This window comes from Hoplias malabaricus, chromosome 14 (assembly GCF_029633855.1).
Source record: "Hoplias malabaricus isolate fHopMal1 chromosome 14, fHopMal1.hap1, whole genome shotgun sequence".
Taxonomy (NCBI): Eukaryota; Metazoa; Chordata; class Actinopteri; order Characiformes; family Erythrinidae; genus Hoplias; species Hoplias malabaricus.
In genome coordinates, this window is record NC_089813.1 from 30,105,000 (window position 1) to 30,128,348 (window position 23,349).

Sequence of the window (23,349 nt, forward strand, 5' to 3'; positions counted from 1 at the left end):
CTGAGCTTATAAATGTCCACTCCCCTTAGTCCTCCACCGCCACCACGACAACAAGGTCACTATAATGTTTATCCAGAGGTGGAAAATTTAGGTACAAAAAGTATAAATCCTTCCTTGGATTTTGTTTCCACATTTCTGACACCCCCGGAGCTGGTTTGAGATTATTAGAAAAGCCACGCAAATGGAATGAAATAAGAATAGTTATATATTTAAAGAATATCGTAAAGTTACATCTAACCGCAAAATCCTTTAATAGTCCAAGCGTTTAATGTGTTCAATTTGCGTAGCCTTGCGTTAACCATGCTCAAATTTACGACAGTTCATCTCGACTGCCGTGCGATGTTAACATTGCTCAGAGAGAAAAAAGTGACGGTGACTGAAAATCTACTCTCAATAAGCCGCTCCAGGCCGAGGACAGGGCTCCTGAATTAATCGGTGGCCTCAGGACTAGTCCCGGACTCGAGCAGGGGTTTAGAGCGGTTCCCGCAGTGAGAGTGTGAGTGATAGACACAGAGAGAGAGAGAGTGAGAGAGAGAGAGAGAGAGGGGAAAGAAAGAAAGGGAGTGAATCCGAGTCAGAGCAGCTGGAGCAGCACCCCAGCAAACACACAGAGTAACAACCTCCACAGCCATGGCCTCCGACACCGGGAGCAACATGGACAGAGAAATGATTTTGGCCGACTTTCAGGTGTGTTTCACTTTGCAATCTGACATGGTTTAGTTGTTACATTTGGGCGAGAACTCCCATAATAACCCTGGGCTAAAGTAGGCTTCTTGTTATCCAGCTTATTAGAATTTCCCGTTCCACCTTAAACAGTGCACCAGTTCCACTATGATTGTATGTGCCGTAATGCCGTTGACGCACCGTTTAAGGTGGAATGGAAATCCCAGTGTGAACCAGGCCAACAGTAAGCCAACTTAAGATTCATGCGCATTTTCTACTCTTTCAGAAAGTCAGTGAACGTTAATGTTTCCTTTGAGCGCTAATCAGGAGAGAGGCTAGTTAACGTTAGCTCACAGCTAGCTTGCTAAGTCACTGACACTGGTTACGTATCCCAAACACATCCTCAATCCCTACATAGTGCACTACTTGGATGTGAAGGGGCTAAAGCTAAACAGTCTGAATGAAATACTAATTATAAATTAAATGTTTTGTTGCTCGGAATAATTTGCTCAATGAAAAACAACAATTGGATTCCACGACACTGAATGTGACCCAGTCATATCATAATGAACAATTAGAGCAGTGTTTTTTTCAACAGAAGTCAGCATTCATTTTCCTAGCTGAGACTGTGCGCATTGTACGGTTTGAGACGCAGCCGCAGTTTCTGGGTTAGCAAGTCAGTAAGCTAATGTCTCAAATTGTCTTTCCCATACTTAGGTTTGTTGTTCACAATGTTAATACTAGTAAAACAGTGAGACAGAAGGAACTACAGCTATTGTGTAGTGCAATTTGCCTTTGCCTTTTGCGTTTTCAAGGGTTATTGCTGAATTAGCTTGTCAGTTAACTAGCTTTATTGTTGCACTTTGACAGCAGCCGGCGGACCAGCTACACTGCAAGACAGCTATTCTAATTTCCCAGTGCAGTTCACTCCGGCCTTTACGAAATTTTCACAGAAGACACTACCACACTAACAGTTTGTTTTTACACGTACAATAATCAAAATGTCTAGTTAGTTATTTAATGACAGATCACAGCATTTGTTGTTTAGCAAGCTACATACACGGTGCTGTTTAGGCTATGACTGGACGTTTTAGTTAGCATTGCCATTCTGTTCTAGACTGGTCTTGCCCGGTTGTTTACAATTCCAGAGCTTTTTATTGGCTTTGTTGTAACGATTCACATTGTTTGCTCTATGGGTCCCTTTGTATAACCGTTATTGAAAGATGTCGAACCCTCAACAAGTCTCTTTATTAATCACGAAGTGTTTATGATGTTAGGAAATATCTTTTATAATGCGAGACAATCACGTGACCGATAGAGGTGCAAACCTCTATCATTTAACTCAAAACATTGTTTTCCTCCTTTTGACATCGGGGGCTTTGAACAGAGCAGGATTTCTCTTTTATCCAGATAAGTTCAAAGTTGATGATAGTTTGCTGAATGGGAATGTCTGTACAAGTTTAATTTTGGGCTTAACTCACCTTGCTAAATCTAGAAATTACGCTTTGTGGAATGCACTCCTGGATTAAACATGCATCCCTGTTTGTCAGGGTTTAATAACATACTAAATATTCAAAATATATAGAACGATACACTAATGATCATTTACTTGCTTATCAGGCAGTAGCCTGAAGAAAAACATTAGTTTACTTCTAGCTTACTGTCAGTTGATATGTGATGACAGAATCATCTGAGTGAACGTAAACTTGAAAATATATAGAACAGTTGCATTTTTTTTTACTCTGCTTAAATTAAAGGGGATACATTTACATTTATTCCTTTTTCCACAAGTGAATGCACTTCTTAATGAAATGTCTGTGACATGCTTTGTTCAAAATATCACAAAGATAATCAACACAGCAGTTTTCTTACCCTGTTTAAACCACCCTGTTTAAACCACCGAAGTGCCAGGCAGTAAGGAGAAACAATTTTATTTTTATTTTTCTTTCTTCCTTCTCATTTTTGTTTTCTCCATATTTATTCACTACACATTTCTCCACACTCATTGTGTATTATTTTGCTCTGTTTAACCTTGTCTTTGGGCACTCGAGTAAATGTGGGTCTAGCAGTGTGATGGAAGAAACGAGGAAACGAGACAGTGACTGTCCTGTACATAACACAGCACAAAATCAGAATGACTCAATTTATGTCATGATTTTACACACAGGCAGCCCACAAAAAATCTGACTGGGTTGATTTTTTTTTTCACATTTTGTGGGTTGGTAGGAGTGTCACGTTCCAAAATTAATTTATTAATTAACTAAAATGTGATTTGTATAGTATGTCCCCTTTTTAAAAAAAATTCAAAATTGTAAACCAATAAAACATTTTATTTTTCCATAATGCAGGTCCAGGTGTATCTAATTTCTAGTGTTAAGTATGGGATATGTCTGTCCAGTATCATTTATTGGCATTAAAAATATCTCATGGTAGTCTATCTCTATCTACCAGGCTTTTTGATGAATTTTGCTAGTTTGTTTTCAAACAGGTCATCTTAAATGATAGAATTAGTAATATGAGTGGAGTTTGAAAATACTAGGATGAGCCCTGCTTTATTTTTGTCAATTCAGCTATTCTCATTTGTTCCAGGCATGCACAGGAATTGACAACATTGCAGAGGCAATCACACTTCTAGAACTGAACAACTGGGACTTGGTGGTAAGTTTTGCGCACAGTTACAGTGATATAAACAGTAGCAGATGGAATGAAATTTGTCTGATTCTAATAAAGTAATAGTTTCAACATGGGATACATCATCTGCTTTGTTTTCGTGACCACTAGTGGAGCCTATAAAAAGCCACGTTGTTTAGTTATGGGCCTATTGTGAGTTATAACACAGAAGAATCTAGAACAGTCACCTGAAAGCATAGCCACATTTAATTGTGTTACATGTGCACAAGATTTGTGTGTGTGTGTTGTCACTGACACCAGTGGGTTAAGGGTGGAGTTTGTATATTGTACAATGACAGTATAGGCATATTCATCACGTTTAAAACGAAATATTAAACATTATAAGAATAAAGCACATGAAAGTGAAATTATATATTTAATATTCATTTTCAGTTATAGCATTATAGGAATATATGCCATGTCATAATTACATTGATTAAACAAAAATCTTTCTTAAGGATTTCTGTGTTATTAATTTTCTATATAGAAAAAAATAAGTTTTTACTTTGCAATATGTCCCTTTTTAATATTATAAAACATGAAGTAAACGTCATTCCAGATTTATTTAAACTTTACCCAATACACACTGTGGTAAACAGCTCCCAATATTCAAAATTAATTTATATATATATGACAGACTCTTCCCCATCCAGGGTGTGTTCCCACCTTGCGCCAATGATATTAGGTAGGCTCAAGACCCACCATGACGCTAAACTAGATAAGCGGTTTCAGACAATGAATAAATGATTAAATATTGCAGAAAATTCATCAAAACTAAGAAGCAAAGAAAGCATCTTGAGTTTGCACACAGTACTCTTACTCCCACAAAAGAAATGTGCTGACAGGTGACATCGGGAAGCTAACAATGAGCACGGTCACTAAGACAGGCTGCAGAAGTTTTGATTTCTACTCTGCATGTCATTCTTATTTTGACCAGTTCCGATCTTGGACAGCTTAATACACCTGGAAGGATAAATTCAATAATGATTGCATTAAACATATGTATATATGCTTTTTTCACTGGCAAGGTGAAATGTATTGCTTTAAATTATTGGCTAGATCACAGCAAATCTTCACCTTTTGTATTTTACATCTAGAGACATTCTGCATATACTGTTGTGAAAAGGTGATATTTTGTCATCCAGGATAAAAATACAGATGTTTTTTCTCTGCCTCTGAAGTAAATGTGAATACAACAAAACACAGCAAAACAAATCTGAATGTAGGAAAATATATAGTATTTATGCTAGTAATTGAGAAATCTGTTTTCTTTTCACTAATGTATTATTCCTGTGTTCTGAGCTGTTGTCTAAATATTGGATACAAACAGTTCTTTACTCACTTTACTCACTTTTTTTTTCAATGAGCAGTGATGATAAATGTTATAAATGTTAATAAATATATGCCAATATATATAAATAAATTCCATATATATGTTATTTGCTATGGAATAATAGCTCTGTAAAAATGCATTTATTACATCTTTGTAGTTAGGGAAAAATAACTCTCTTAGTATGTGCTAATGCATTTGGCATATACATAGCCACTGGCACATTTCTAGTAAAATTTCTGTATTGTGTTGTGCCTGAGTTTGAATGAAAATGCAACTACTACAAGGGGTTTTACTCTGCTGATGTTTATAGAATTTAAAGAATATGTCGTAAAAGTGCAGATCTAAAGTGACAGTTTAAAAGACAGTCGAGAAATGGTGGTTTCCCCCCACAAAACAGCTCTTTACCGTGAAAAAGTGGGGATGTTTTTTCTATATTTAGCTGCAAGTATGGTGGCAGCTGTTCAAAGCAAGCAGGCCATGCCCCTGCGGTGGTTAAATGCACCTGTAAATGTGATGACTTGCTGTTATGTGGAACTGGAAGGTTAATAAAATGTACAAAAGAGGCACTGTGTTTAGAACTTGTACAGGGAGGGAAGGAAAACACCCTCCTACACATGTATATACATAGATCAGCCATAATATTATGAACACCTGCTTGTTTCTATATTTAATGTTCATTCTCTCAACTCCACGATCCATAGAGGAGAACTTTGTAGTTAAACAATTAAGGACTGTATTCTATCTGTTGCTCTGTATGAGTTGTTTGTCGCAAGTTGTTTGGTGTTGGTGAGTTACTGTGTGCTGTGCTGGTACAAGTGGATCTGGTACAGCAGTCCTACTCTGCCTATTCACTACCCGCTCAGACACACCTACATTATCCACTTTGTAGATGTATAGTCAGAGACCGTAGTTCATTTGTTGCTGCTGAAATCTGTGGTGGTTGAGTGGGGTTCCTGACCATTAAACATCAGGGTTAAATTGGCAAACTAAATATGAAGCGCAACAGATGGACTACGATCAGCAATTGTAGAACTACAGTGTGCTCCTGTATGGTGAGTGCATCTGCGAGAATGGACTGCCTACATTGTTATGCATGTCTACAGTTTCATTAAACATCACTTAGTCTGTGATCCATTCTCAAAAGCTCTAGAATTCCTGGAGCTCAACTTTGCATTTATTACACTGTGGCAGTATAAACTAGGCTGTGGTCAATATGTGCCAGGTTATAACAGCCTTTTGTAAACAAACAGCAAAAACATAATCAAACAGAGTAAAATATTTTCCTTTTAAACATTATATATTTAAACAATATATATTTTGTTAAACTGTATTTTATTTAGTTTCCCCGTATTCCAAATAGTCACTGTAAGGCATGTTCTAACGTCTGAAGTTGATTTTTGCAATGGAACCCCCAATTGAGTTTACCCAAACTAAATCAATTAATCAAAACTACATTTAAGTTTAAGGGTACCATGGCACTAAAGGTGTTGCGGTCACATTTTTACAGGTTCTGAGGTTGTGGGTTCAAAAGACATTGTCTGTGAGAAGTTTGGCGTATCCTTCATGTTTCTGTGTGAGTTCACCAGTGTTCTCCCAAAATCCCCAAAAATAAAAAAAAGGGCATAGGTGGATTGGCACTGTAAAATTGTCCATAGATGTGAGGGACTGCATGAGTATGTGATGCTCTGTGATGGACTGGTGCCCTGTCCATGGTCTGTTCCTGCCTTACATACACAGTGATTCCAGGTAGGCTTCAGACCCACCACAACCCTGAACATATTGCAAAGTTTAACGAATTTTAATTAACGAACAAATTAATTAATTTAACTCTAGTTTATCTAAGAAAATATTGCAAAAGTTTTCAAATAAATTGGTGACCGTCTTTGTGTACTTGTGGCCCTGTTGATAGCTAATGTGAGTCAGAAATATCAGAATTCACTTACGATGCTTTTCCATTGCACGATACCCACACAATTTGCCTTGGCTTGGCTCAGCATAATTTTCAGCCCTGGTCCCTGGTCAAGTTTCCTTTAGCACAGCTCACCGTGATGTCATAAATCCCCGTTTCTAACGGGAACCATTGGCTTTGAAAATAGTAGCGGTAATGTTAAGTGCAATTTGCTCATCATGTATCCATGTGTTGTTTTTGGGCTCAAAGATCAAGTTTTTTAAAAGAGCTTAGGAGGGACCATGCTGTAAGTTTACATGCTGACATAATGAGACAGATAAAAGGTCTGGAGGTCTACATTTTGTGGCGATTAACAAGCAGAGCAGAGACTAAAAACATACGGGTTCCAGCGACCAGATTTGCCTAATGGAAAAGCAAAAAAGCAGAACAGATACCATACAATTGAACAGTTCCGTTAAATTTAGGAAAATCATGTCAGTGCTGTCTCTTGGTGGCAGTATAGATTGGGATTGTGTTTCTCCAAAATCTCCTGTTTTCCCTTTTGTTCTTTAAGCTTCTTAATTCTTGTTTATAATTCTGAGCACAAACAGCTCTGATTCACATTCTGTGAATCTTTCATGATGAGTGGACCCATACAAATGCTCCAAAATTACTTTTAATACGTTTTGAAGTAATTTCTTTCTCCTGTGAATTTGCTATTTTGGAGAGATATTTTTCATTGGACATAATATTTGGGGTAACTTTACAGCTTAGTAACTTTTAGGCAAGTGTGTGATTATTTATGCATGCTGTTTGCACAATTTTAAAACTAACTGATAGAGTATAAGCTTCTGTCACTACGTCATTGAACACATATTAGCTTCGTTGGTCCAGTGTAAAACCAAAGAAGGACACTGCAGGCACCAAATGTTTGGAAATTAGGAGTGGGGAGAAAATTATACATGGGATTATCAAGAATTTTATTGAGTTTTATAATTAATGAAGCAGTCCTGGATGATGATTCTTGATGTGTAGTACACTGTAATTAGCTCAATATCTGCTTCACACAGATCTTTATGTACTCATTCAGCCTGCTCTAAAAATGATCTGGCTCTAAAATCCCACGTGCACGCAGATACTCAAAGTCATTCACTGCATTCCATTTCAAAATGGGAAGGAAACATGCCGCCTACAACACTGCGTTCCGCTCATATGTTATCTACGTGCTGAATGGACACTTGACAGAATATCTGATTTTTGTTGCTCATGAATTCAGTGTCTATATTCAAGCACCTCCCTAGATGGATTCTACCCTCATAATTCACACGAATTAGTATCTGTTATGAAACCTTACATTTGTTAATATGTAGTTTTAGATAGTCAATTTAACATCAGATTCTATAGCTTGTCTGCATTGTACAGTTTTTCAGTTGTGGCTGTTACAGCCTCTGCTTTTACCTCATTTTTTGAGCAAAGAATCAATTGCTTTGGTAATGTGGGATTTTTTTTTTGTGCATAATTGTGCTGCATGTCTATGTGAAAAATCCCACAGTACCATGATGAACTGTAATTAGTTCCTGCCTGTCTATTTGGAGTCAGTGACTTTGAGTATGTTGGTTGGTCACATCACACAATAACTTTTCAGTGATATTTCAATGAGAGTTGGTTGTTCTCACTGCTATTAGACATTGTTTTCACTTGGTATTAACCGATTATCATGATCTGATCAAGGTAATTGTGTCAATATCCAATCAAGTGAGAAGTTTAAATTAGTAGTTTTTAAATGCATCTTCTGTATCCAGATATTCAACAAATGTCATTTTAATATTTAACCTTTCTAAAAATTTTGCCAAAGTGTGTGTGTGTACACACTCACACACACATACATCTGATCACAGTGCTTGACTACCCTGGGATCAGGACAGATAGATCTGAACCCATATTAGATCACAAACCTAATTACACTTGCTTTTTAAATAACATAAAGATGGTGAATGTTTTCTTTTTTGTGTAAACAGAATTTTATGAAATGTTTCACTATTTGTAGCCGTTGATAACTCCTGTTGTATATAGAGGAGTGACTCTGATTGGTAGAAACCTTCATTTTTAAAAAATAAATGTACATACCTCATACTATTTTATTTAAAAACATGTTCTTAAATGGAAACATAAATTTCTTTTAGGGGGTCTATAGAGAGATAGAGGTTTAAAGTGTGGTGCAATTGAATATCATGTCAGTATTGTGGATTTATGTTCAAAAATGTTAATTCACTTTATAAAGTTGTGTTATAATATATATTACTTAATATTAATCATTTACTTAATTACTTAAGATTACTTAATTAATCTTTTAAATATGTTTTGTATTTTGCAGGCAGCCATCAATGGTGTGATTCCACAAGAAAATGGCATCTTACAAAGGTACAAAGAAACTAATGATTTGAACCTGAAGTCCTGTGATTCTGTTTGTGATTTTCAGGATCTCTGTCACCACTTGTATTTGCTTTGTTATTTAACTAAAATTGATGCTGTACCCTTACATAAATATGTTCAGCAGCCTAGAAATAAAACAACCAACACAGCAATGAAAATTGCCGTCTCACAACAAGCATTTGCTTTGTAATGGCAGTAAATGGTGTGTTTAAAATTTTTCGGTTCTCTCTCTCCTGCTATACACACAATCAGCTCATACACACGTTCTCTCTCTATAATAACTTTAATAAAGTCCAGCTGTGGTTGTTGGTTTATGTTTGCGTTTCAGGGAGTCAATGCAACTTTCTAAACAGTGAATGTATTTTCTTCAGGTGTTCCCTAGTTGCAGTTAGCACTCTTCATTAATTTCTTTGTTGGGTACTTGAAGGATTAAATCACATGTAGTAGAGTGCAGAACATACTTAAAATAAAGGTTAGATAAATTTGAGGGGAGTCACTGTTGCATTGCTGGAGTGAAAACCCACATGTGAAGAATGAGATGCAGAATGTGTTGCCCCATTCCCTTTTGTAAACCTGGTATTGATTAATTTTGTTTTTTAAAGATCTCAGCCCTGGTGGGAAAAATAGCAGCCAGGTTTGTTGTGGCCACTTTTGCTCTGTGTCGCGGTTAGTTGATAACCTTGTTAATGGAGGAGAACAACCAACAAAGCAATGAGATTTTTATAGGACTTTAAACTTATGTAGCCAACCAAGGACTGGATGGAGAATGCCACATTGTAATGTGCTGCCATGTCCTGAATATAAAGCACATAAAAACATATACTTCAATTCAGAGTCATATTTAAAAATGTTTTCACACAAGCTTACTTCTCATTTTTATTTTTATTAATGACGACTACTATAGTTGTGGAACCACAAGATTTTTGAAGCAATATCATGCAACTGACACTGTTCAGCTTAATTTGCATGAAAATAATCTTAAATCTGTGTGCACCTCTCCACGTTTGGAGGTGTTACATAGGGCCATCCTTGCTGGGTAACCAAAAAGGTTGACATCCAAAAATTAAAAACACAATAAACAATTTCATACCTAAACAAATTTTTTGCATTTCTTATTTACTTGAATGCAGATTCCTCAGTTTTATTTTGAGAGAGAAATGAACAACAGCAGAAACAAATAACAGGAATTGAAACTGTTGGCTACAAAAGCAGCCTGTGTGAGGGCATTATGTCCTCAGTCCGCTTCTCTCCAACGGTCAGTGCTCATGAATGCCTCTGAGTCTTAAGAACAGATATATTCAAGCACTGCACGCACTGTCTGACGGTTTATTTAGTGTATGTGTGTGAGAGTGAGAGAGTGTGAGTGCAAAGGCTTTGGGCACGGGAACATGTTTTTCTTTAAGACCTATAATTATGAATGGAGTCTGGCAGCACGACGTCCAGCCATCTCCTTTTGCTGGAGGCTGGCACAGTGCTGCAGGCTAGAGGGTGGCACGGCTCGCTGAAGTGCCCCCATTGAGCTACCCTTGGCCAGCTGGCTCTGCCCACATAGGTCTGAGGCCTACGCGTCCCATTGCCAAGCCTTGGGTGGGTGGAGGCTGCCATCTAGGTGCACACAATGGAACAACCGTTTCTGAATTCTTTTTAAAAAGGGAGCAAAACAAGAAGGGAAAAAAATGTTTAAATAGAATCTTTGATTAAGCCAAGGGTTGAACTAGGAGCAGTTGGAGATGTGCATTGACATGAGATAAAGCATTTTAGGATTTGGCTACTTTATTGCCAGAATAATGTGTAATTAAATGTAGGTTGGAAAATAGATTATGCCTGCATCACTGTCAAATTTTACTTAGTGACATGCCCTAGAATATGAAAGAATGAAAAGGAATTTACATGAACTGACCTCAATCTGCATTCATGAGTGAACAACCAGCCCTTTGTGTGTTCGTTCTACACTGAAAATAATTGAAACTTTGCCCAAGGTTTAATTCCTTTTTTGTGTTTTTCTCTATATTTGATGGCTTGTAGGTCAATATGTCCAGCTGAAAAGGAATATAAAATTGCTGCTATGATTCTAAGGGAATTGTTGAATCAATCTACAAACTTAAAAGGCAGTGAGATCAGTAGGTTATGTAGATCACTTATATATAATAATAATTTCGAAGGTTCTTTTAGTATTGACTAACTAATTCACAGCTGGGATGTGTAAGCACTAGAGGGAGAACTTGACCAACCTCCTGTGGTATTCTCTCACTCACTCACTCTCACTCTCAGACTGTTTTTGATGGTTAATAGAAGCTGGAAATGGCACAAGCCCCCTGCATTAATTTGAGTTGAGGAATGTTGGTTCTGAAAGTGTTGGTAAACTGTTATTTAGGATTACGCTAAAACTACATTTGTGCATGTTATAGTAACCATTAATGTCATTAAATTTACTTATTTACTTATATTCTATTAAAAAAACAAACAAAAACATAAACCAATAACATTGTTCACCAAGAGTAAAACGAGACAGTTACTATATCTGCAGTAATTTAATTAATGTATCAAATTTTTTCCACAAAGTGGGTGTATATTTTGTATCCTGCTTGCCACCGGACCCTAACGTCTTTAACCTTTTGGTATTGTAATAAGATGGAATAAATCCATGCTTTGTGCGCAGGCCCTGGCACCCTGCTCCCTCTCTCAGTGCGATATGTGCTGACCTTGGAGGAGAAGAGAGGAGCTTTTGTCCCAACTGCTGCCACAGAAAAGACATTATTTACTGCCACAGGGGGATGGGGGCTCGGGGGAATTTGACCATCAGCCACTGAGAAAGCAAGAAGAAGACTGGAAAAAAAGCTGTTTTGTGTCCCTACCATAGCAGTATGAAAAGAAAGGAGTTAAAAAAGGAGAAAGGGAGAGATTTCCTCTATGCCAGACAATTGAGCGTCTGTTGGGCCCGGCGCATATTATCCCTGCAGTAAAGGTTGTTTACATTGACTCAGATACTGTTTGGATTGCTGCGCTGCTGCCATTTTGGATCATGCAAGTGGGGGGAGAGGAGCAGGGTTTTTTGTTTTTTTTCTGATTGTCCGTTAGAGATGTTTCACACTGCTGACAAACTAAATAATGGAATCTCTATGAAGATACCGTGGTACTGTTTGGTGTTAGTTTCTCTTTTAGATTTATTGCAAGCTAATTAAATTTACTAAAATATCTGTAATAAATACTGTATTAAGGCTGTTTGTTTAGAGGAGGTATTGTAAGTAAAGGACTATTTTATGAGCTGTGTAATGGCTTTCACATTTATTAACCTCTAAATTGTTCATTATCATAAATATTTTTGCCATTGCTCTTGTGTTTCTACACAATTGATATTTGACAGATTTCCATTAAAGGATCTGCACTAATATGAACCATAAACTTTTAGTAGGCAAATTTGGAGCTGTTGTTTGTTTAATGTAAGTCAGAAAAATCTGATTTTACGTTAACTTGCCTGATCTGAAACTATAAGACCCATCATAGCATTGATAATCACCATATTGGTACTAACTTGTCTCTCTCTAGATGCTAATGTCCAGTGTTGCAGAGTAGTAGCACAGGATATATTTATGAAACATATTCAATGGGAGGTGGCCTGAAAACTGAGCAAGCAGAACTGCAGGAGTAGCAATGCAGGTGTCAGGGCACAGCATAAGCCTATTTTAAGTAAGTTTTACTCCAAACATACTGCCAGGCACTGCATACTAGTGAGGACTTGGTTTACTTGATGCATATTTTTTGGTGCATATTTTCAGCTGGTGAATAAATAACGCCATAATTATTTAGTTCCTTTAAAACTGAATTTCCCTATATATATATATATATATATATAATTATTTATTTATTTTATTTTTTCAAAATAACATCAGTGTTCTCCCCGTGTCCGCGTGGGTTTCCTCCGGGTGCTCCGGTTTCCTCCCACAGTCCAAAAACACACGTTGCAGGTGGATTGGCGACTCGAAAGTGTCCGTAGGTGTGAATGTGTGTGTGTGTCTGTGTTGCCCTGTGAAGGACTGGCGTCCCCTCCAGGGTGTATTCCCGCATTGCGCCCAATGATTCCAGGTAGGCTCTGGACCCCCCGCGACCCTAAATTGGATAAGCGGTTACAGATAATGGATGGATGGAAAATAACATCATGTACTTAATGACATTTCTATTGAAAACTGTGCACGTGAATATGTATTGTGAGATATTACTGTTTGTGTACACTGCAGCAATTTCACCAACGAGGGTTCTCAGACCAGCCCGTTTGGAGAGAACAGTCAAGCAGCAGCCACAGTGCCCACAGCTCCCACAGCCCCCTCCTCTAGAGCAGCATCATCCTCTCCTCCGTCCTCCTCCTCCTCTGCCTTCTGCCCCATCATTCCCTCCCGGCAAATTGTGGAGCGACAACCACGAATGCTCAACTTCCACATAGAGTACCGCACACGGTCAGTAGAAGTGGTGCTGGAGGAGGCTAGCACAGTCGGTGAGTACACAATTAAGACATAAACGTGTACATAAAATCATGCATTTAAGCAGTCTGTTGTCCACTTTGGCCAATATGTTTCTTAAATACACTGTTAATGAAAACTAACTAAAAATTTTAAATATCAAAAGTAGGTACAGACCAACCATGGAATTTTAATGGCTAATTCCAATTTCAAAAACAAATTCTGATTGATTCAGATTTTGATAGTGCATTCCTAATGGAAACTGGTTTAACTCATGCCTTATTGTAATGACCCGTGACCCTGAAATGGAAAAGTGGAAAAGAAGATGTATGTATGTATGTATTGTAATGACCTTGTAATCCACATATTGAACTGTGATTGTAGTTTATAAAAAATGTTTTTTGTCAGCGTGAAATGCAAATGTTTTGTCATTGTATTACATTGACATTGATTTTTATTTCTGGTGCAAGATGATGCCAACATACCATTTCCTGGAAAGTTGGGATTAAATTGATTATTATAATCATAAACAAGATAAAATGTGAAAAATCCTATGCCAATCTATTAGAACTTCACCTAGGGCCCAGCCCACTCTCTTCCTACCGGCAGCCACATAATTTCTATTGTTCCAATCCTACAGCTACACCCTAAGTTTGCTGAGTCCGTTTATGATCCGATCAGCAACCAGCTACCCTTAACACCTACGGTTATTCAATGAGCCCATCACATGAGTACCCAAACCACCCACTGCATCACTAGCTCTTCACAGGGGTCATTAGGTAGGCACCTCCTCTCATCAGTGTTTCACTGAATTAAGCCCACGACACCTCCAAAATAGTCCTACCTTAAGTATCAACAACTGTGAATCCACACTGGCCTCCCTGGTGACTAAGGCTCTACCTAGCCCCACTGGCACCATCAATGCATGCTCAGTGCCACCAGTTGCATGCGATCTTTATGTGCTACATCACCAACCATTACAACAGCACCTCTACAGTGCATTTCCCCAACTAGTCTGTGTTCTCCTTATCCACAACCACTGACTAGACATTTCAACTATTTCTCATAAGTCCTTCTCAGCTGCTCTTAGCAGAGATGTGGCAGAATTGGCTACAAATCCCCTAACACCTATCTCCACCAGTCTAACGTGCCTGCCACCCACGTTCCCTGACCTCAGCCGCCAAGTCTGCGTACTTCAGCTTTTTTTTTTTTTGAATGCTTCGTCTACTGCATCCTCAGATGGAACTGTTAACTCTATGAAATAAACTATCCATTTACTTTCAGAGTACAGCACCTTTTCTGGCCTCAGTGTAGTTAATGCAATGTACTTGGGGACCTGCATTTTTTTTTATTTTATTTTTTTTATTTTTTTATTTTTACCTACGTCCACCAACAATTTCCAATCTTGTGCTTCGCCCCATCAACCAATATTTTTAGCCTGTGCACACTCTCAAATATATTCACCCTCACGCACAAACCTAATCACTTTATTACTTCAACCACTTGTTAATGTGTTTACCTGTAAAGGTTTGCTGTCCAACAAACCTGCTAAAACCCTTAGCACCTGATTTATGTCTCCATGTATACCTCCCCTGTGACCTTACAAGCTGATAGAATATGCTTCACTGTGGCAACCCCTGTACATAATCTGCAACTAGGGTCTTCACCTACCCACTGTCCAAGATTTTGTGGAGTTGGAAGGACATCATAAGTTGCTCCAAGCAAAAACTTAATTCAACTTGCCTCCATTGCCCTCAATTCTTGCCAAATCATCTTCCACTTCTCTAGATTCTCCCAGCGAAGCCACTGGCCTTGTTTTGCCTGTGGCACTGCTGTTGCACACCGTGCCTCCTCTTCCTTATCACAAATAAATCTAGTTATCATTTGCCTTCTCTCTGGTGATTTGGCCTTACTAAACGCTTTCCACAAATCACCTGACCCAAGGCCCGTTCTTCCACATTGCACTTGGCCAATCACATTCCTTAGCGCTAATGAGCTCCTGGCTACTTGCACTGCCACTCGTGGGTTACTCTTCCTTCCTGCTTTTGTGATTGTCGCTGCTGCTTTAACCACTGCATCCTTTGATCCTGACACAATCATCTCACGACTCTCCTTTTAACATTTAATTCTTCAACTAAACTTGAGTGGTAGCTCCAGTACCCAGTACTCTCCCATACTATGCCACATTACTTAAACACTGTGGCACCTCTAGCCACTTCCTTATAGCCTTGTTCATAACCCTTTTCCATCCTCTGTACTTCTGTGATCGAAACATCATAAACTGTCAACGGCCATCTACTACGAAGCAGTAAACCTAACTGCAGACACCACAATTTCAACTGCCCTGATCTGTCAGTGCTATTAATAGCTCTCACTAATTCAGCCTTTTTTTCCCACAACTTGGTTGGTATCATTTAGCGCTGCATCTACCTAAACTTTTCAGTCTCTCCAGTACTGTAGGAATCATTTCTCCTTCCATCCAAAAATTATCCTGTACAAGTTTTCCTTTGACAATCAAAAAACTTCTAGAATTGCTTGATTTAACTTTCAGCCTAGCCAACCTTAGATTATCATTTAACTCCCTGCCTATGACCCACTTAAAAGCCCTGATTACTACCTCCATCGCCATCGTAAATGCTAATGGTGAAATTGTACATCCAGCCATTATACCTATTTCTAACCACTGCCATGACATAACAAACTCTCCTTTACAAAAGCAAAACTGAATGTCCTCAAAATATGCTTTAACAAGCCTAGTAACCTTATGTGGTAAGCCTTTGAATTTTTTCAGGTGCCAGATAAGTTTATGTGGCACTGAGCCAAATGCATTCACTAAATCTAGGAAAACGACATGTAGCTCTCTACCCTCTTTCTTTGCTGTCTGAACCTGATGCCAGATAATGCAGCTATGTTCCAAACATCCTTTAAAGCCAGAAACCCCTGCCTTTTGTACTGACATATCAATTAATTTGTTTGCTTTCAAATAAGTCTCCGTGCTATCACACTAAACAAAATCTTACTCACCACTTTAAAAAGACTTATAGGCAGAAACTGTTCTATACCTACAGCATCTTTCTTTTTAGGTATAAGAATACTGCCTGTTCTTCTCCACTCTTTTGGAATGATCACTTTCTTCAAAACTATGAACCTATCTAACTATGAACCTAACTATCAACCTCCATGAAAAATTTTAAGACCTTGTGTATAATTGTATACCCGATACAGCACACCATTAGGCCCTGGAGCAGAACCTGCCTTTGCATAATACACCAAATCTTGAACCTAATTCCATTTTGGTGGGCCAACCTCCATTTTCCACTCTATTTCACCTAGTGGTGCAATATCTTGTAGCAACTCTAGCTCATTTGCTTTATCCTTATCAGTGTACACGTCATTGAAATGCTCCTCTAATTCCCTCTTTCCAACTTTTAAACTCCCAGATTTCTCCTTACCAAATATGGTCTTCACAAAATTAAAATGCTTCCTAAAGAACGCCGCCCTAGCATGTTCCTTCTTTTTCCTCCTTTTCCTCAAGTTCCCTGCTCTTCTCAGCACCGCCAACCTACCCTTAAACTTTTTCTGTTACCACAGTGCCCTCTCTTTCCTCTTCCCCTACTTGCCTCTACTGCTTTGTAAGAGCCCTTAACACTTGTATTAGTTTATTTCTACTTGCTGTCTTGACTTCAATTCAGTAATCTTTAATTTGTTATTATTTTACCTATGCTTTTACTGACAAAGAAGATTGTATTTTGTAAATATATAAAGGTTTTAAAGTTTGCGTCATGCAATACCCTCAAATTTGGGAAAGTGGAATGTTTATCCTTTGTTACTTTACCTTTCCTTTTAAAAGACATTTTAGTTGTTTAGATTTGCAAGTGGAATTTTTGCCATTGTTACTCAATACAAAACTTCAGCAAGTCAGAAATTGGTGTTCATCATTGACAATCCTTTTTTTCTTCTGCTTAATAGTGTGCCATAGGAGACTATGGATTGCTGGCAACCTTTTTTGTATATCCCATCCCAGCCTTTTTAAACTGTGGTAGATTATAAATGGGTATAAATTTACCTTAATCTTGTCACTTACATAAAGGTTAACAAATCACAGATACTTTTTACTGCATTTTACAAAAATGTTTATAGATTTAGGGAAGAAAAATCAAAAAATGTAAATAATAACAATTTGAATTGGTCACAAATCTGTTATGACCATAGCACGGTGGCAAAACAAATAGTGTCACTGTCTCGCGGTTCCAGGGCCCTGGTATTGAGGGTTCAAGCCACACCTCAGTCACTGTATGTGAGGTGTTTTGGTGTGTTCTTCCAGGTGTCTGTTTTCACTTTATCTGGGTTCATTGCAGTTGAAAAACGCATGGTGAGTGGATTAGCTATTCAGAAGTGTCCATAGGTGTTAGTGTGAGTGACTGGGGGAGTGTGCACTCAGTGATTCTAGGTAGGCTGCAGCAGTTACAGAAAATGAATTAACAAATGTGCCCATAGCTGCAATTAATATTTAAATGCAAAATTGTCTGTATAAACATATGCCTGTAATCCTGTTGAATATAACAGGGACATATTGTATCCCTTTTTTAACAGGTTAGCACAGTTCCCTGGGATTAAATGTTAATTACATGTCACATGTTACTTGTGACACGCTTTGATCAAAAAACCACAAGGATAAAACCTTGCCCTGTTCTTACACAGTCTAATCAGCCCTATTCATAATGGCCAGTTTTAGCACTTGTTACTATATTATGGGGGGAATCACTTTACATTACATTATCGCATTCATTTGGGGACCTGGAACTCTCAACAACTTACAAACTATAAAATAAATAAAATATAATAAAATGAGTTGTCCTGATTTTGTGCCATCTATCCACCATGGCAGACATTTCAGAATTGTCTCACCTTCTCATCTTAGTCTCTCTATTCACAAGGCTGGACCCACCTTTATGTGAGAGTGCAACAACAAGGTTAAATGGAGCAAAACAAACACCATTAATGCAGAGAACAAAGTCTACTGATAAATATGCCAAGAACAGAACAGAAAAAGAGAACAGAGCAAAAAAGAGTAAAAATCTGCTCTTCACTCCCCACTCACTGCTGAGCTCTTTGGCATTGGGATTAAAGAGATTCATTCTCGTTTAAAGAAACACGTGTTGAAACCGTTCTGAACAAGGCAGCTTTGACTTGAGGGCTGCTGTATTTTGTTTCACTTGGGCAAACTGCATAAGTGTGACAGCATTGTTTTATTTCACAATTTGTGGGTTGGTGGGTGGGTGCTCCAGATCCCCAACTTAATGTGCTAATGCACTAAAAATGTATATTTTAATAGTATACTTTAAAATGTAATTTATAGGTGTAAATGTCCCTGAGGTTTGGTTTTGGAGATAATGTAGAACCTATTTCAAAGAATTGACTATTTCCAGCATTTCCAAGTTCATAGATATATGATAGATATTCTACAAATATTTGTAGATTCTTTAAACCTAGTTCTGCATAGAATCACTATCATTGCACAGCTGTAGTGCAAGTCTCAGAGTGCGTTTGTGAAGTGAGTTTGATATGAGGTAAGTTCACTTCAAAACAACTGTTGCCTACTCGGGTTAGCTCTTGGTACTTTTGGGTTTATTTGAAGTTCAGAAATTATCTGCAATGTGATCTCTTTTTTTCCTCTCAGAAGCCAAAATATTGTAGGCTGATTTGTGTGAGTAGGTCATGACCATCTTAAGAATGTGATTTTCACACACTGAAAAACCTTTTTGATTAGGTTGAGAACAAGTTGTTGGAAATAAATGTAATAGCAAACAATTGTAATAATTATTAAGTTTATAAGTAGGTTTTTAATATTTTGAGGAATATGTATGTGAATAAGAATTAAGTTTCATATTTGCAAGAGTGCAGTCATTATGCCATGTTAAATGAATGATAGAAGTGACGTTTATCTCTGTTAAACTGACAACAAACACGCATTGTTTTCAGTTCCGTTTTGGTGTGAACATGTTTGCTGACACAAAATGTCTAATGTGTCAGATCAACATGTATAGAAAGGATACTCTACTGGTGAACTTGCTGACATTCATAGATTTTGCATGTCATTTAAAAATTTGCACAGGAAAATAAAATATTTTATGTTCTTAAATGGTGGAGTTTTAGGATTACTGAGTGGTTTTAAATGAAAAAAGCAAACATCACTTATTGTAGTGTTGTAACTTTCTAAAGACCATTTTTAAAAAATCCTTTGTCATCGTCGTCATCATCTGTTATCCAATCTTGCATGAATACATGAATATTGCATTTAAATCTCTTGCAAATGGCGACACTGCCACCTTCTGGGGATTTTATGAAATTAAATTTCCATTTTAATGACTAAAATATCTCTTTTTCAGGGGATATCAAAAAGATTTTGGAGACAGAGCTTCAGGTGCCTGTGTCTAAAATGCAGTTAAAAGGCTGGAAGAGTGGCGATGTCTCTGATAGTGTGAGTGCTTATTTTTTATTTTATTTAAACTTTTTTGTGTGTTTTTTATATTGTGGTAAAATGTTTGTCTTAAAGGGGACATGCCTCTTTTTAAACAAGTTAGAATAGGTATATGGGCTATACAAAACAAGTTTGTAAAGATCTTTGCACAAATCACTCTCACATAATGAGATCTCACCGGCTCTATTCTTGCCAGTTTTAGTCCCTTTCGGAATGAGCCGTTTAAGGGATCTGTCATTTTTATGCAAATAAACTGTTGCTGGCCATGCCCCACCCATCCCATGATTAAGCTGAGTGTGAAAATGACAGAAAACAGAGGTGCCATCCAACCCTATATGTTGGACCTTAATGAGTCGTACCCAGAGGGTCACCAGCACACAGAGCCTGTCCAGACATTCCTGGGGCCCTAAGCAAAATTTGGCACTCAGCCAAATCTTTACCACTAGTACCACTATTACTCTCCCTTGTTTTTTTGCTTAAGAATAAACAGCCAGCCATATACATAACAAAATGAAGTGTAAACAAACATTCAAATTTATATTTCATTTTTCTAAAAACAATAAATAAATAAACAGTTTTTACATAATTAACTTATGTAAAATATAATAAGTAGAATAAGTATAATCTCTAAATGCCTAACCTTTAATAGGATCACATTTGAATTGTCTCACCTGAATCTGGTGCATTTCAGACGGTGCTGAGGAGTTTACATCTGCCCAAAAACAACAGCCTATATGTTCTAACCCCAGACATCGCCCCCTCTGCCACCACCAGCCAGAGCAGGTATGTGTCTGTGTTGAAATACTGTGTCTCGACAACGTGAAATATCATTCAACAAGTTCTTATTTTGAATTTTTAAAAAATTAACAAGTGAAATTAATTCAATTGTGACTCTTCTTCTCTACAACTTCACAGATATCAGATCATTTGTAAAAATTACACTGTGGATGATTTCACACTGAGCAAACATTTTTTAAAAGACATTGAATGAGACTTGCTGTCAACAAATAAAGCAGAAGGATAACAATATGCAAAGAGAAAAAATAGTATAGTCAAAACTATACTCGTTCCATCCCATGTTTTCTAGTTTGATTGCATTTTCCGCATGATATATCATTAATCAATTGTAAAGACATGGAGAAAAGTATGTTGTTATTTGGGTGTTACTACTGAATTTGTAGCATTCTGAAACAGTGTGTGGAAATATTTGCAGCCCGTTCACTTCTATTGGTACGGAAGAAATTGGTACAAAATTGATTAAAATATGGAAACTATATGTGTAATCTAAAAGCAATATACAAGTATGCTTCACCTCATTAGACACAATTACCGGTAGTTGTAACTGTGTTGATGTTTTCGCTGTATCAATATACTGGTTTTATGGTAGCTGCTATTGCAGTTCTTGTAGTATTTCAACTTTTTGCTATGGTGTCCCAGGTGGTTTCAGTGCAGGTTGCTATAGAGTTTCCACTGTCCCAGGTGATTACTTAACTGCTGCTAAGGTGTTTCTTGGTAGTTGTTATGGCACCTCAGGTGGTTATTATGGCAATTTCCAGGTGGTTGCTAGGATGTTCTGAAGTGGTTGTTACATGGTTTTAAAAAGTTGACAGGGGCAGGTTGACCTCTGTGTTGCATCACCTCATCTTTAAACAACTCTAAGTGTTTGGTAACAGAGGAGATCAATTTTGAAAGTGAAATGTGTTCCCACACTTTCTCCCACAATTTCAGCTGCTCAGTTCAGGGTCGTCTTTGATGTATTTTTAATTTTATACTGCACCAAAGGTGTTCAATGGATGACAAGTCAGGACTAGTCTCACATTGCCAGACCCTCTACAGAGAAAGATTTGCAAGGTACCCTGGCCATGTGTAATTTTTTTATTTTTATTTTATTTTATTTATTATTATTATTTTTTTATGAAAGGTGCGGTTACTTTTACATGCTTTGGGGTTAAAATTTATTTATTTATTATTAATTTTTTTTAAAATGAAAACAGTTTGCCTATATACTATAAAATGTTGTGGGCTGTGTGGATATGTCAAACCATATATTTTCCAATAAGATATGATTCACTTCCATATGCGGTCCTAGATCAAATATATATCTGATGCGTGGGCACAAACATTAATTGCATAATGAGATCTGGATTTGGGATGGTGTTAGTAACTGAGGGATGTATGAATTGGCAAAAATATGGGAGAAAAATAAGAATGGAAAAATAAATTCAAGAAGCAGTGTAATATAAATCAGAATGTAAAGGTGAATATATGATTGTGTAATTAGGAATTGTTTTAACATTTTAAGCACTGACTTCTACATCAGCAATTAATGCTGTATGAAATAGTTATTACAGTTTACTTGTTACACAGTATTTGTCTGACAAGTCAAATGGAAATTAAGTAAAAGTTAATAAAGTAGTAGATCAACATAATATCTAAATTTGTTTATTTCAGCTCAATGATGTGTGTTGGGATTATTTTAGAGTCAGAGGACTTTGTGCACTTTTACTACCTAACACTAGATGGCACTATTGGATAATATTTTCAGATTACTTCTACAGTTTGATTTTTAATGCATGTAGCTTTTTCTGTGGAACTTGGATTATAAATTTCATTAAGCAAAGTAGTTTAGAAAACTAAATTCCCAAAAAGATCAGAAAGAAAATGTTGTCATACCTTATAGCTCAGAAGTAATGGGTTTCCTTTATCTCAAAACCTGCGTTGTGTGACAAAAATGGTTCCTAAATAATTATGAAAGATGCCTAGCACGAAAAATGATATTGTAGTAAAATTAAAGCGAAGGTGAGTTTAAATTTACCAAGCACATTTGCAATTAATTAACAATCCAACATGTTTCACAAAATGAACCACAACTCTGTTCATGAGAGAAACACAACTGGGATCTGAACCAACAATATTTCATAAACTTTAAACTTTACACAGCACTAAACCCAACTGTAAGAATATACACAAAAATCAGCTATGAGCCCTTCAGCCGTTCATTTTACATGGATTTACATGGTTGGAGTGTGCCATATGTATTAAGGTTGTCCTTTTCATTTACTGCTGAGGTGCACATGTTGCTGACAGTTGCACAAACAGCTTGTCAGATCTCTATAGAAAACCACTGCAAATAAAATTGGATTCTCAGGAGCAGCAGCATATTAACCTAACACAGTGGTTCACAATCCTGGTCCTGTTGGGCCACTGCCCATCACATTTTATTGATTCCTCTGCTCCCAACACTCCTGAGGCAACTAATGAGCTAATTAACAACCCCTTCCGAAGTTGAAGTGGGTGTGATGGAGCATGGAGGAAAGTACCACATGCAGAACAATGGCATGATAGGACTAGGATTGAGAACCATAGACCTAAGGTCATCATGCCTAGTGTTAAGTATCAGCTAGAGAGCTACAAAGCCCCCAAATAT

At 37.4% G+C, this 23,349-nt stretch overlaps 1 protein-coding gene across 2 annotated transcripts in view; it reads left to right on the top strand.

Moving 5' to 3' along the window:
* The first annotated feature begins 318 nt into the window (after nt 1-318).
* The window catches only part of faf1 (Fas (TNFRSF6) associated factor 1), a 71,818-nt gene continuing 48,787 nt past the window's right edge, over nt 319-23,349 (top strand). Inside the window, exons 1-6 of one of the 2 annotated variants that reach the window (XM_066643783.1) lie at nt 319-687; nt 3,253-3,321; nt 8,929-8,975; nt 13,223-13,476; nt 19,831-19,922; nt 20,614-20,705. In XM_066643783.1, coding sequence (XP_066499880.1) covers nt 631-687; nt 3,253-3,321; nt 8,929-8,975; nt 13,223-13,476; nt 19,831-19,922; nt 20,614-20,705 — 611 coding nt within the window. In that variant the 5' untranslated portion in view covers nt 319-630. The remainder of the gene's footprint in view (nt 688-3,252; nt 3,322-8,928; nt 8,976-13,222; nt 13,477-19,830; nt 19,923-20,613; nt 20,706-23,349) is intronic. The other variant, XM_066643782.1, reaches the window with a different exon arrangement.